This window comes from Lepisosteus oculatus, chromosome 7 (assembly GCF_040954835.1).
Source record: "Lepisosteus oculatus isolate fLepOcu1 chromosome 7, fLepOcu1.hap2, whole genome shotgun sequence".
Classification (NCBI taxonomy): Eukaryota; Metazoa; Chordata; class Actinopteri; order Semionotiformes; family Lepisosteidae; genus Lepisosteus; species Lepisosteus oculatus.
The window spans coordinates 37,438,159-37,452,526 of NC_090702.1; the positions used below are offsets into that span (position 1 = coordinate 37,438,159).

At 35.5% G+C, this 14,368-nt stretch overlaps 1 protein-coding gene across 1 annotated transcript in view; it reads left to right on the plus strand.

The window, feature by feature from the left end:
* The window catches only part of LOC102692893 (mucin-19-like), a 45,542-nt gene that overhangs the window by 24,216 nt on the left and 6,958 nt on the right, over window positions 1-14,368 (plus strand). Inside the window, exons 10-21 of the mRNA XM_069192916.1 lie at window positions 910-1,047; window positions 1,432-1,581; window positions 5,509-5,603; window positions 6,860-6,989; window positions 7,191-7,437; window positions 10,259-10,472; window positions 11,849-12,003; window positions 12,116-12,254; window positions 12,450-12,554; window positions 12,649-12,843; window positions 13,049-13,291; window positions 13,811-13,967. Of these exons, the coding sequence (XP_069049017.1) occupies window positions 910-1,047; window positions 1,432-1,581; window positions 5,509-5,603; window positions 6,860-6,989; window positions 7,191-7,437; window positions 10,259-10,472; window positions 11,849-12,003; window positions 12,116-12,254; window positions 12,450-12,554; window positions 12,649-12,843; window positions 13,049-13,291; window positions 13,811-13,967 (1,968 nt within the window). The remainder of the gene's footprint in view (window positions 1-909; window positions 1,048-1,431; window positions 1,582-5,508; window positions 5,604-6,859; window positions 6,990-7,190; window positions 7,438-10,258; window positions 10,473-11,848; window positions 12,004-12,115; window positions 12,255-12,449; window positions 12,555-12,648; window positions 12,844-13,048; window positions 13,292-13,810; window positions 13,968-14,368) is intronic.

Sequence of the window (14,368 nt, forward strand, 5' to 3'; positions counted from 1 at the left end):
TTTAAAAAATAAAAACGATTACAATCAAATCTTTCCTCGTTTGATGCCTTTAGGAAGTACAATAAGCTCCTGCTTTGTTTAACGATGGTATGAAAAGTAAATCTAAATTGTGAGAAAGTTATGCTTAAAGTTAATTAACTGACTGAGAACACGAAGATAATGATTTATGTTGTTTAATTTTAAAAAGTAAGTGATAAATGCAGACACGATTGGTGCCATTCACACTTCTCGCTATAGAAAGCTCATGCTGTGCTGCTCCTCCTCCCTCTCTCGGTGCCGCCCCACCTCTGACAGAGTGCACACTAGCTAGGTTGTACCCATTGTCTCTAAACTCTTAGAGACACATCTGTAGGTACCTTTTGCTATATTTTATTCATATTAATTAGTAAATTAATGTAAAGATACACTGCTGTAAAAAAATATTAGACATTTTGTATTGTCTCTTTTGTATTGTATTCTCTTTTCCCTTCTTTATGTTAAACGAAATAACTTTCTATAGTGATCTTCTACTGAAATGTTTGTCCATTTTGTTCAAATCCATCAGTTTAGCTGAGATATCTTAATTTTGAAGTAAGGAAACTATGCTTCAAACTTCTTTAATATGTAGGGGAGAACAAATTACTGTATGTTAATGATGAGGAATACCTAGTTAGTCAGGTAGCTTTAAAAAGTAAATGTAGTGGATTAGCTACCAAAGTATTTCCTGAGTTGCTTGTTTCATAGTTTACCTTTAATTTTAGTAAAGAAGACACCTGAAGAAGGCTACACGGCTGTTGTGTTTTCTTTCTTCTCTTTTCTGCATGAAATAAACCTATACAGTAACAGGTTATTATTATGTTATCTTCTGGTTGGAATATTTAAGTATCTGCTCATAATATATATATATATTTGTATTTACATGCATCTCAGAACATCTCAGAACTTTCCGACGGTCTTCAATGTACATTCAAGTACAGACATCTTTTGGACTGAAGATGCAAATTCAGGTGTCTCCTTTAATGCAGCTGTACCTTACATTACCTGAAAAACTCAAAGGGACAACACAAGGTATGTTTATGTATAGTTTGCACATTAAAGAGAATCAAAAGTGTCAAATGTTGTTAAAAAAGATGTAATTGTTATTTTCATTTCATTTTATGAAATTTATTTAAAATGGTTGTTTATTTCTGTTACTTTTTTTTACTGAGTATGCTTTTTCTTTTGTGCAGATAAAAAGCCACTGTCCTCATTTAGAAATAACTTATCACTCTTTTATTTAAAAACACAAACTGCATTAACAATAAAATTAAACCAATATTGTAATTAACATCTCAGAAATACATATTAAACATATGGTAAATGTTGTATATGTTGCTAATTTAATATATAAAAGATATCTAAATAATTTTAGATAAAACATATATTCATATTTTTCCACGTTTATTTTATCAGGTCTATGTGGGAACTACAACGATGACATTAGAGATGAATTTACTTCAAGCAGCGGTATCGTAGAAAATTCTGTTGATGAGTTTGCTAATTCCTGGATGGCAAGAACCTGTGAAGACAAGACACCACAGATTTGCACAAATACACTAAATGGTAATATCACCCTGCTTTTGCAAGAATCACTAAACATGATTGATTTTTCAGTACATCATATGATTTACATAGAAATGTAGGAAGTATTGAAGTGCTTATACCCAAACCCAAAATAAAGAGGCACGTAATAAAGGTTGATTCACTGCAATTATTTATGCTCATACAGTATATCCTCAAATGTATAAATGTTGATTTGATGAAAGATAGGTATTAATTTGATAGGTTAATATTTTTATCTAGTTAAAATGTAAGAGTTTTACAAAATGTAAAATAGTCCTTTTTTATCCCTTTTTGTATTAGTAGTTCCTTTAATTTCAGTAAGGACAGAGAACATATTAAGGTAAAATGTCTGTTGTACAGATACAGCCGTTCAAAATGCATGGTAAAACCCCGTACCGCGTGGAATCTTCTACAGTTTACCGCAGTATGTTATTGTCTGGCCAAAATGACCAACAAGCAGCACACTTTGTACATTGGTTGTAAGTGAAAAGATTGCTTCATTTAATCTCTTTACTGTGCACGTTTAAATCTGCTTTATATTGAATATTAATATGGAATTTTACAACTAAAGGGAAATTTTAGTAGCTGAGCATAAAAAGATGAGGAGAATAACGTGTCTTAAGTTCATAAAGTATATTAATTTAGGAATATAAACATACATATTATGTATTATGTAAACTGTATTTGGCAGGTATTGGTAGTTTAAATAAAAAATACACGGATTACAATCACAAATAAAAGATTAAATTATTACATCTTTTCACTAGCGACCAATCTATTTATCTAATGCACCATGAGTGCCCCTGTTGGTCATTTTGGTCAGACAATCAGGTACTGCGGTACTGCGGAATGGCTGCATCTGTACCTGCACCTTCTGACTATATTAAGTTTATATACTTGATATATAGTTCGAATGTTTTAACATTTTCTATGAATAATTGCAATCATTATTGCAGTAAAATAAATTCATACTTTTTAAAATTTGATTAATAGGGAATATAATATGGAATCTCATATCTAAAGAAATTAATAACAATATAATTATATTCATATAGCTCAAATTATCACAGTAGTACACTTTCTTTGTAAACGTCTGCATCAGTTTGACTCATTCACCCACAATTACTTGAAATATTTTTGCCTGCCCTTTTCAGCTACACTTTCAGAACACTTCAGATTCTAAATATACAATACAGTTTTATTGATATAACACCAAAAATGCTTAAAAAATAAATGTAATATATTGGTGAAAAGATATGCTTAGATATAAAAGGCTGATCATTGACTTAGTGATTACAAGGAGAAGAATAAAACGTGCTTCAGCCTAACTCGGAGATGTTATCAGTCTCATATAATTACATCACATTCATATTCTCAGACATCAGTAAGTATGCATTTACTATCACAAACTAAACATCAAACGTGTTTGGAATAATAGTTTAACTCTACAGAAATATAATGTCAATAAAAAAGTTTAAACTTCCTGCTGACAAGATGGGGCTGGGCTGGGTTAGGCCACGGTTCGACTTGGCAGCTGCTGGCTCTGTGCAGAAAGTGTCCCAGTGCAAGTAGAAGAGAGCTTTGAGCTTTACCTACCATGAGGGCAGCTCTGCAAGGAAGTAGGGTCGCAATAACTTTTGTTTTTAAATGTAGTATTTGAAGCAGTCTGTGACAGCTGTCTTATTGGAGTACAGCTGCAAGGTAGTCAGGTGGGAGACCTCGGTTTGTACTGGCTATACAGTAGCTTGGTGCTGAATATGCTTGAATATTCAGAATGTGGACAAAAACAGTCCAGCTGTCTTATTTAGTTGTAAAGCAAAAACAACAAGTGGGTCTAAAAAACACAAACTTTTGGTTTCAGAAAGAATTTCTCATGTGTAGAATTATGTACTTTGCTAACTCACCCTCTTGGCCTAGCATCTTAGAGAAACTTTTAAATCCTGATTCAGATTGCATGTGTTTGGATGCACGTGTTTGGATATTCAATTTAGTTGGAGAGAGAAGAGGAGCTGATGAGTTAACTAATGAAATATGAGTTGGGTGCTAGCTCTTAAGGTGCAACATTACAGCTGGTGATTGCTTGAGGGTGTTATCATTATTAGTTCTGGTACCCACCCTGCAGGTCCCACATTGGTGGATCTTCCTTTGGGTGATGAACAGTGATCTTGAGCCTATTTTCTTGGGGTGAAACAGACTACAGATTGACTACAGATTCAATAGAGTCCATCTGCACTGTATTTCATTAGATTGCACAGCTTCCTGATTCGTCTTATCAGAGGAGCTTTTTCTCTAAACAGATTCAGCTTTTTTTATCAGAGGAGCCACATTCCCCTGCATTTACAGAGAAGCCCAAGCTTCCTTGTCAAGGCAACACAAAGATTTCTAATAGTCTTTAAGAACACCCAAATCTAATTGTAATATGTCTTGCTGCTACATGTCCTTGAAAATATAGTTAATTTAAAAGTTTTTTTGTCTAGATTATAACACTTACAATACCTCACCTATATACTGTATATGGTTATAACATACATTATTTAGTGGTTAGACCATATACTGTACACCTAATACATTTTTAGGTAACGTTTTCAAGAGCAGCCACCCAACCTGTTGTTTCCAATATACTATTTATTATTATCTGTGGGTAAAACTCTAGTTTGACTAATAATAGAAAAACATGAAAATAGAAAAGAGAAATAGTAAATTAAAATAAATAATATGGAAACAGATATTATATCAGAAATGAAAGTTCTGGTAAAAGTATAATTATATAGGAGCATGAAACACTTGAATGAGTTGCAAAAGAGAAAGATAGTAAAAATAGAGAAAATATACAGAGATACAGTAAATCAGACCATGCTGTTAAAGAGGTTGCTACTGGTACATGTGTCAACCAACAGTATATCTAAATCTAGGACCTGAGAATTAGATCTGGTCTAAGAATCAATAAATCAACTTAAATATAATTAATCTAACATTTTTGGCAAAATACCAAAAAAGGGACATTTCAATGAAAAGGGAAAACATCCCAAATCCCAAATCTCAAATCCCAAGTAAAAACATTACACAATTGTTTTCCTTATGTGTTTATGATTTCTACCTGCAAAGAAGATCTCAATAACAGGTTGTAAAATATACCTGAGGACAAACAAGAAATAGATAACTCTATTTTTTAATTGAACATGCATTGGTGCCTATATACAGCAAAACATAATTGCAATATTTCAGAGTTTAACTTCATAGAAACATATCCGTTCAGAGGAGTGTAAATTCTTTGTCTTTCAATTAAGTGGAACAGTTGGACTCAGCACGTATTGTTATTGTTTGAGAAATAGTAGAAGCTGTCACATAACATAAAAGAAGAACATGAGAAAATCTGCAAATCAGAAAATTCAAGCTTTTCGTTATCACTTGACCTGCTAACTGAAAGTAACTATAGTAACTAAAGGAAGCAGTGGTCATGGCTTTGGCAACAGAGCTGGATAAGCTGTTTCTGGCTTCCACAAAGCATTGTAACTTTTCTTAAATAATTTAGTAAATTAGAGTGGTCAATGGCACAATTCTGAACTGTCTTTAATGGATTACCACTTTTTAGATAATCTACAATACTATTTGTTAAGGTATACAGATCATGCTTTTATCCTCACCCCGGTTCTCTGGGGGTCATTGGAACTGAGACCAGTTGTAACATATTTATGTTAAAACTAAACAAGTCAAGTGATATGCACTGATTCGTAAGTATCCAATACAGCATATTGTGGTCTAGAACATTGTGTCCTTGTGTGCCTTTGGAATTACGCACATTTCTAAATGACAAAATAAGACCTTATGAGATGTATGGATGCAATTGTACACATCCGTGACTGTCTCATTACTAAAACACAATGCAATTATAAACGTATACTATATATTTCTTATTTTATTCAACAGACTTATATGGAAAAGAAAACTGTGGCTATATCATGGACCCTACAGGACCATTTGCTAAGTGTCATGATCATGTGCAGTATGACAGCTATATCAGGGTAAGTTTTTTTTTGTTGCACTCTTTTAAGAAAATGAGCTATCCTAACATGTAAACAAGGTACTGTATATTAGCCAAGAAATATTGCAATTCAAGGATCAGAAAAAAAACAATTCAAAGATCCAATAAGTGACTGTACCTTTCTTCCAGAAGCCAAAAAGGAATAGAGGCAATTGCATCAGCATTCACCTACAAAGGTCTTAAAGTCGCTGAAACATGAGAAACAGAAGATATTGGTGAAGAATACATTATTAGGTGTACAGCTTTCTAAAACAAAAGGCTAGATAAAAGTGGAAGGGTATCACTAGTCAAAACTAGCGTACATAGCAATAATTTTATTTAGATAAATGTTTTCCATATCAATATATTTATGACCTGTGGAAAAAAATGCATTAATTAAAGCATGCTAAAACGATCAAACTCACTGGCTAGTGACTAATCGATTCAGAGATCTCGTCCTCTTTGTCAATGATTTGAAGATTCTGAATATTTTAATCAGGTCCCCAAGTACTGTTTGATACTAAAAAGATTCAGTTCTTTTTTTTCTTCTGTGAGTGCAAGACCTTCCTTTAAACCTGGTACTGTAACTAGTGACTTGTTTCTGGACTTGTAAATGTAATGTATGTTACAAATAGGGGTTTATGTAAATTAGAGAATACTAAGAAACTGACCAAGCGGATAAATTAATCAGTAAATTAATAATCATAACCCCAACTTGTAAAGAGTTCTGCATGCTTTCTGTGTTATCTTGCACAACTTTGGTGAAAAAAGCAATCATTTTAAACATTTCTTAAAAGTGACAATACACACACTACACACAACATAAATATACAACACACAAGTTTCCCTATGTATAGTAAAAGTTTACCGACAAGGCATCCCAAAGGCCTAATGTCCAAACCATGAAGAAAAATCCCACACTCTTACCAAGTATTCAATTCTTAATACCTACAGATGCCAAAAGAAAAGATAAGCTGCATTCGAAACTACATAGAATCAAACGTACAGTTTAAACTCTGTCTGCAAACCTGGATGTCACAAAATGGAAACCTGTCTCATTATTTTAAAATGTACCCACTAATAAGGAGAGGGATTCTTCACTCAGGAAATCCTAGTTCCTTACCTGACTCCAGAATAGCAAGCTCTCCTAGCAACATTTTTATTTAACAAAGCAAAGTAGTTCACATTAAAAGATCAAAAATGTAATTCTAAATGACTTAAGCTATTAGCAAAGGATATGCATCATTTGTTTTTCAGACCTGTGAAGAAAGTGTGTGTCAATGTGCTGAAAATGTTCAAGATTGCTTGTGTACTGCTCTTGGTAACTATGCCAAAGCCTGTGCTGCCCAGGGGATAATTGTGGAAGACTGGAGAAAGGATGATTGCAGTATGTTCAATTCTTTGTTATTCATTTTATTGGAGTTAAACAATAACCTGATTCATACCATAACAAGGACAGATTACCATTAAAAATCACCTTTTGGTGGGACGCAAAAAGTCACCATTGTTATTTAACTTATTTGATATGGAGCCAGTCATCATCTTATATCTTACTGTATATCTCTTGTGTTATTGTTTAATATTTTAGTTGTGTCATGTCCCAAGAACCAGAAATTTGAATACATCATGACAGCCTGCAATCGTACCTGCCGCTCCCTCTCTGTGTACGACTTTACCTGTGAAGTGGAAGACGACCCTGTGGAGGGGTGTGGATGTTCAGAAGGCTCCCACATGGACGATGAACAGACCTGTACATCAACATTTCAATGTCCGTGTTACCATGGAAATGACATTTATAAGCGGGGGACATTTGATATCGCTGGATATCAATCCTGGTGAGTCTCTTCACAGGGATAGAAAGTCAGATTTTGAACTGGTGTTGCATTCCTAAAGAGACCATAATTATTTATTTGTCGATATGTTGATGATATATTTGATTAAAATCCAGACTTCTACTTCACTATATTGTTTTACTACACTTACGGATACAAGAGCATCAGATTTTTATAATGCAATAAAATAAGATTTGCTATTTAACACAATATATGTCTATGCAAGCAATATTGTAAAAATTACAAATTTAAGCCTTTTTTTCAATCATTAATGCCAGCCACCCATTCTTTCACCAGTGTTTTGTTTTGGTCTAAATCTTTTTCCTGAGACTTTAGATTTGTGCTTTAAAGGGATTGCAATACCATGTACAGTAATTGCGATCTACCCTATCATAATAATATACAATGAACTTAAAAAAAACATGCTTGTATTTTGCAAGAATTAATATATATGTCAGTATTTTGTTAAGATTTGTTATGTATTTGCATGCTAATGCAAGTAACAATCAAGTGTTGATTTAATTTATTTTTTTATTTCAGCAATTGTGAAGATGGGAGACTTGATTGTAATCTAAAACAAAGTAAGACGTATTATAAGATAAAATAAGATTACTGCCTGGTGATTTAAGTAAATAATAAACATTATCCATCCATTTTCTAACCGTTTTATCCAGGATATGGTCACAGGGGAGCTGGAGCTTCACTCACAAACACAAGTGTGGGATACTCCCTGGATAGCATGCCAGTCCATCACAGGGCACACACAAACACACAAAACCTCATACTAGGGCCAGTTTTTCCCAGAAGCCAATTAACCAGCATGTGTTTGGACTGTGGGAGGAAACCGGAGCACCCGGAAGAAAACCATGCAAGAAAATTCCATGCAGATAGCATCATAGAAATTGAACCCACAGTCCCAGTGCTTCAAGGCCGCAATGCCATGCCACAATTAAACTTTATATAATGTCAAATCAAATAATATTGCATCTTCTTGTATTATATCATATCATTATTTTTATATGTATCACTTGATAATCATTGGTTTTATTCATATCAGACCAGAGCATGATTGCTTAAATTTAGTAAATTGTCTACTTGATAATCATTCTATATTTCATTTGCTCAGATAAAATGATGGTCATAAAAACTATTTAAAAAGATAATCCTTTTTTCTAGGCAGTTATTACAACTTGTAAAAAGAAGTAAAATAATACAATCAAACCTCAACTAAGCCACAAACTAATTTCATTTAAAAAATGTCCAACTTGTTTGTGAGAATATTATCCTCTCTGCTTGGACTTGTCCCCTTTATCTCCTGTACATAATTTCTAATTTGCTGGCATTTAACTACTTATGCTTTAGCAATTGTATCCATATTCACTTGTTCATTTTTTTAATTTGCATTCCTCAACAGAAGCTTACTCTGATTTAAATATACACATATCAGAGGTCTTAATGTTAATCTAAAAGTTCTATCCATAAAAAATGGATGTTAGAAGATGGATGGATTTTATAATTAATTGAATGTAATGCTGTCGATATGCTTTTGTCATTTTAATTATTGTTACTACAATGTAGTAATTTTATGAACAATACATTAACTGGCAAAAATATTAAGACCCTTGAATTTAATATTTTATATCACTCTGCAACTCACAACTGGCAACCCACTGAAGCTAAGCAGGTGTGACCCTGAACATTACCTGGATGGGAGACCTCCTGGGAAAAACTAAGGTTGCTGCTGGAGGGGGCGCTCACCCTGCAGTCCACTGTGGGTCCTAATGCCCCAGTATAGTGATGGGGACACTATACTGTAAAAAGGAGCCATCCTTCAGATGAGACGTAAAACCGAGGTCCTGACTCTCTGTGGTCTTTAAAAATCCCAGGGCGTTTCTCGAAAAGAATAGGGGTGTAACCCCGGCATCCTGGCCAAATTTCCCATTGGCCCTTACCAATGATGGCGTCCTAAAAATCCCCATCTATGAATTGGCTTCATTGCCCCACATATAGCTGATGTGTGGTGAGCGTTCTGGCGCACTGTGGCTGCTCCAGGTGGATGCTGCACATTGGTGGTGGTGGAGGGGAGTCCCCATTACTTGTAAAGCGCTTTGAGTGGAGTGTCCAGAAAAGTGCTATACAGTATAAGTGTAAGCAATTATTATTATTATTATTATTATTATTATTATAAAACCAGAATCCTCAAAATGAAGGCTTCTAAAGGTAAGATACATTAAGTACAATAAATTAAAATAAATCTCCCATGATGATTCCAATACAAACTGAGAGGAGATCTCCCCCTCATGAGATGCATATGTCAGGTGTTCAATGTTCACATGGGGAATGACAAATAGACCTGGACATGTGTGATTGAAAGAAATGGCCTCCTTGATCTGAACCCAAGCAGTAGGTTGTTATTGGACTTCTGTGCTGGTCATGGACTGTCCATGACAAACACTATGTTCCAACAGATTGCACATAAGTCTATCAGAACACCTTGGGCTGTAGGACAGTTGACTTTGTAGTTGTGTCATTAAAGTTATGTGCTCTGGACACTCAGGTAAAAAGAGGAGCAGAACTAATCGCCACTTCATTGCGAGTTGGGTCAGACAGACAAGGTGTCAGTTAAGCCTACTCTGTAGGCCCAAACTGGTAGTGACAGTGTCTAGGGAACAGCTGAAGGACATCTCCATGTGAGATTATTTTAATCCCATCCTCCAGAAGAGCTTCTCCTCTGTCCTGAGGGAGGTCAGGGACATTGAGCCCAAATGGCTCTTTGCTGAAGACTGGAGTCATTGAAGCATCTGCAAGGAGTTGTAACCAGAAGGTGGTCAGTGGGAACCCTAGTGCCCACTAGTGGACATCCTGCGATGAGGGAAGCCATCAAGAAGGCTTCTGAATATGGCTTGCGGTGGGAAGTGTCTCTGCATTTGTTTAAGAGGTATAGGCAGGCCAAGGGGGCTGCAGCTGCTGCAATTGCTGAAGTGAAGACCCACTTATGGGAGGAGCTTGGAGTAGGCATGAGGAATATCTGTCTGATGGTATTACAATACTGAATAAATATCAATGCATCGTACTGTATGTATTTACTGTATCTTTTTGTGTAATGTTTTGCAGACTGTACAAGCGAAAAAATATTTGTTTACTGTGCTAATGCTTCAATTAGCACAAGTCAGAAGACATGTGATAGTTTAAATCTGCCAAAGGTAAGTTCTGGTACAGCCACATTAGGTGGAATGCTATCATATGATGCTGCTTTTTAGCCTATACATAAAGTTAGAGGTTGGCATGTCAGCTCAGTGAATAATATTGCTACCTTGCAGTGTCCTGGATTCAATTCCTGGGATGCTATCTGCATGGAGTTTGTATGTTCTCCCGTGATTGCTAGGGTATGCCCTGAATGCTCTGGTTTCTTTCCATAGTCAAATACATAGTTGGTGGTTAATTGGCTTCAGTTAGTGAGTTTCTATGCCCCCTGTTGCTGCCGGGTTAGGATCCAACTCCCCCATGATTCTGTCTAGGATTTCCAAATGACAATAGTGCTTTAATTGTCATATTTAACCTTTCATTATAATTGAAACACTTTTATATCTTTTGTAATTTATATTCTATAAGAGAAATGTATTATAATGATCCCACTGCCCAGTGAAACCTGCAGGAGATTGAAAGTCATAAGGTGAACTCACATGCTGAATGAGAGAAAGATGAGATGGGAACTGTACAGGAAGCATGCACAGCTGGGAACTGCACAGTTACCACACAGTCAGGGGAAAGTTGAGCACTGCTGCGTGCAGAAATGTACTGGGCTGAGCAGAAAGCATACATACTGGAGATTAGCTGCAGGCTGTGCAATGACATAGTAGAGCTCTGCACACAGGTAGAGACAATAGTTCAGATCTGTGGTTGAGAAGGCTGGGGTCAAAGCTCAGACCCCAGAGAAAACAAGCTCAAGGGCCTCAGAGATGGGTTTTGATGACAGAGCCATGATCAGAGTCAGAGCCCTTGAATATCCCTGAGCCATCTGAAATGGGTGAGGTAAAAAATACTCTCCGGGTGATCCAGGTCTCTTGACAATTCATTGATCATAGTAACTGGCTATGTACTGTACGTGGGGGGAACAGCGGCCGGCTGTCAGGCCAGTGCAAGCTTGCATTGCAAAGGGAGTTACCAGGATGAGCATGACATACATCAAATACATAAAATAAGCTCTGTAATGTAGTGGTTCTGCTGGTGCGTAATGGCTACTACACTTATGTAGTGAACTGGATTATCCCCACTCCCATTTTAGCTTAGCCTTAAGTGGCACAACTAGAAACATTTTGAGGTCTCATTCAATTTGTTACATATGTTTTTATTGCGGTGATAAAACCAACATTTTAGCAAATGTATATTTGAATCATATTGTGCTCTTTTCTAGCCTATCAGTGAAGAATGTCAGAGTGGCTGTTACTGTCCAGAAGGAAAATATGAAGACCATAATGGAAATTGTGTTTCTCGTGAAGACTGCACGTGTACATATAGTGGTGAAGTGTTCAAACCTGGAACAAACATAAATTTACACTGTAAAAAGTGGTAAGTATAAAACAGAGTATCATAGGTGGAGCTGAAAACTGTAAGCTGAGTTGTCAAAACCTACAATGTAGTGCTCATTCTCACATACAGTATATAACTTATTGCATTACAGCATTTGTGAAGATGGAAAGTGGAACTGCGTTGGTAATGATTGCTCTGGTAAATGCCAAGTTTATGGAGATGGACACTATCAGACCTTTGATTTAAAATCGTACAGATTTGATGGGAATTGCGAATATACTCTTGTGGAGGTAAGTTAATGAGCTCAAGACATTTATAACTTGGGGTATCTGTTGTATGTAGTGAACCACATAAGAATGTCTTTGAGATTTGCTCTTTAAAGAAAGATAATGTTCAGAATTAAGATTTAGTATTGATGTGAGTTTTCTATACTTCTTTAATGCACAGATGAGTTTGCTTATCCTTCTCTATCTGTTCTGTTTCAGGATGACTGTGGTAATGGGAAAGGAACTTTTGAAATCAAGGCAGAGAGTGTCCCCTGCTGTGATGAGGCTCTGACATGTTCCCGGGCTATTGTACTTGATATCAAGGTGTCAACAATTGATTCCTCCTAATTTATTTTCAGCACTTAGTCTCTCCTAGTTTTTGTTTGTAACTTAAACATGTTTCTTTTAATTTCAACAGGATCAAGTTACTTTAAAATTAAGTGAAATGAATGTGACCATAAATTCACAAAATCCAAACTCCTGTGAGGTTGAGCCTGTATACTCAGTTCACACAGTGGGGCTTTACATAATTATCACAGTTCCTAAACTTGAAATTACCTTGGTGTGGGACAAACATACCAGAGTCACCATTCTTCTGGCGTCTAAGTGGATTGTAAGTGTGTTTTCCTTACAATATCAGTTATAAATTATAGTATAGTTTTTATTGAATGTTATAATGTATTTTAAATTGATTGTGACAAAGGAATACTATGTATTTTCATGTGCCACTTGAATCTATATTCAATATTTAAAAAGTGCCAACTTCAAATATTTATTTTTACACCTTTTCACTTGCTTTATTATTGCTTGATTTGCAGAATAAAGTGTGTGGTCTCTGTGGAAACTTTGACTCAAATGCTAAAAATGACCTGCAGACCAGAGCAAAGCTGTCAGTGACCAAAGAACTGGAATTTGGTAACAGCTGGAAAACATCTGGGGCTGCCTGCTCTGATACAGTGAATGAGACATTCCCCTGTCAGAGACACTCTTATTGTTTCACATGGGCTGAAAGGAGATGCAGTATAATTCTAGGAAAAACGTTTAAAAAATGTCATAACAAGGTAAATTAATGCATCAATTTTTTTTTGTATAAAGGAGAAAATATGAATATTGTTAAAGATTAAACTGGTTCATATATGCAAACAACTGTAGATTTTATTGGGTCCCTTTAAGGGTAAGGTGTTGTTCATATATAATTTTTTATTTTCAAAATAAAATGTTTGAGTGCATTTAGCATGGCAGATCCCTAAACTAAACATTTCAAAAATAGAAATCTTCACAGCCCTGAAGACAGTCTGACTTCACACCTCTTGATTGGCCTCTCTTTCTGTCCCCTGCTCCCGCCTCTCACTCCTCCTCCCTCCCAACCTTTGTTCTCCCGCTACTTTACCTTTACCTACTGCCCTGTCTCTCTCACACCTGAAGAAGGCTCCATGGCCGAAACGTTGTGTTCTCTTTCTTCTTTTCTTCAGCATGGAATAAACCTATTACTTGTTCCCTTACTACATTATTTACAGTAAGGCCATTTTAATAATATAGAAATCAAAATATATCTTCCCCTTTTTATCTGTTCATTTCAGGTGGATCCCAGGTACTATTTTGATGTGTGTTTGCAAGAGTCATGTTCCTGCGAGTTTGATGGCAAATTCCTGGGTTTTTGCACAGCTGTGGCTGCGTATGCTGAAGCGTGCAGTGAGGAGGGTGTCTGCATCCAGTGGAGAACCCCTGACTTGTGCCGTATGTCTCAGCTATTTCAGTTTTTTATCTAAGATTATCTACTTATTAAAATAAAAGTAACAAATTTTGTCTTAAACATCGAATGTATACTAATGAGACTAATAGCAAAAAGCTGTCTACTATGTTTATTTATTTTAAAATGAAATGGCAAAGGCAATGCTTTTATTCTCTTTAAAAAATTCAATGCTCTTTCATGCTATCATGGTATTTTAAATGTGTCTAAAACAGATGTGTTCTTAAGCTCCATTCGTATAGGAATTACATTTATAAAAATAAGTTAAAATATCCACATTAAATGGAACTTATTAACTGAAGTTTGGGAAGGACGACAATGACAAGTTACTCTCACACAATTGTACCTAATAACCATCATTATAATACTTGCTTCATACTGTATACTA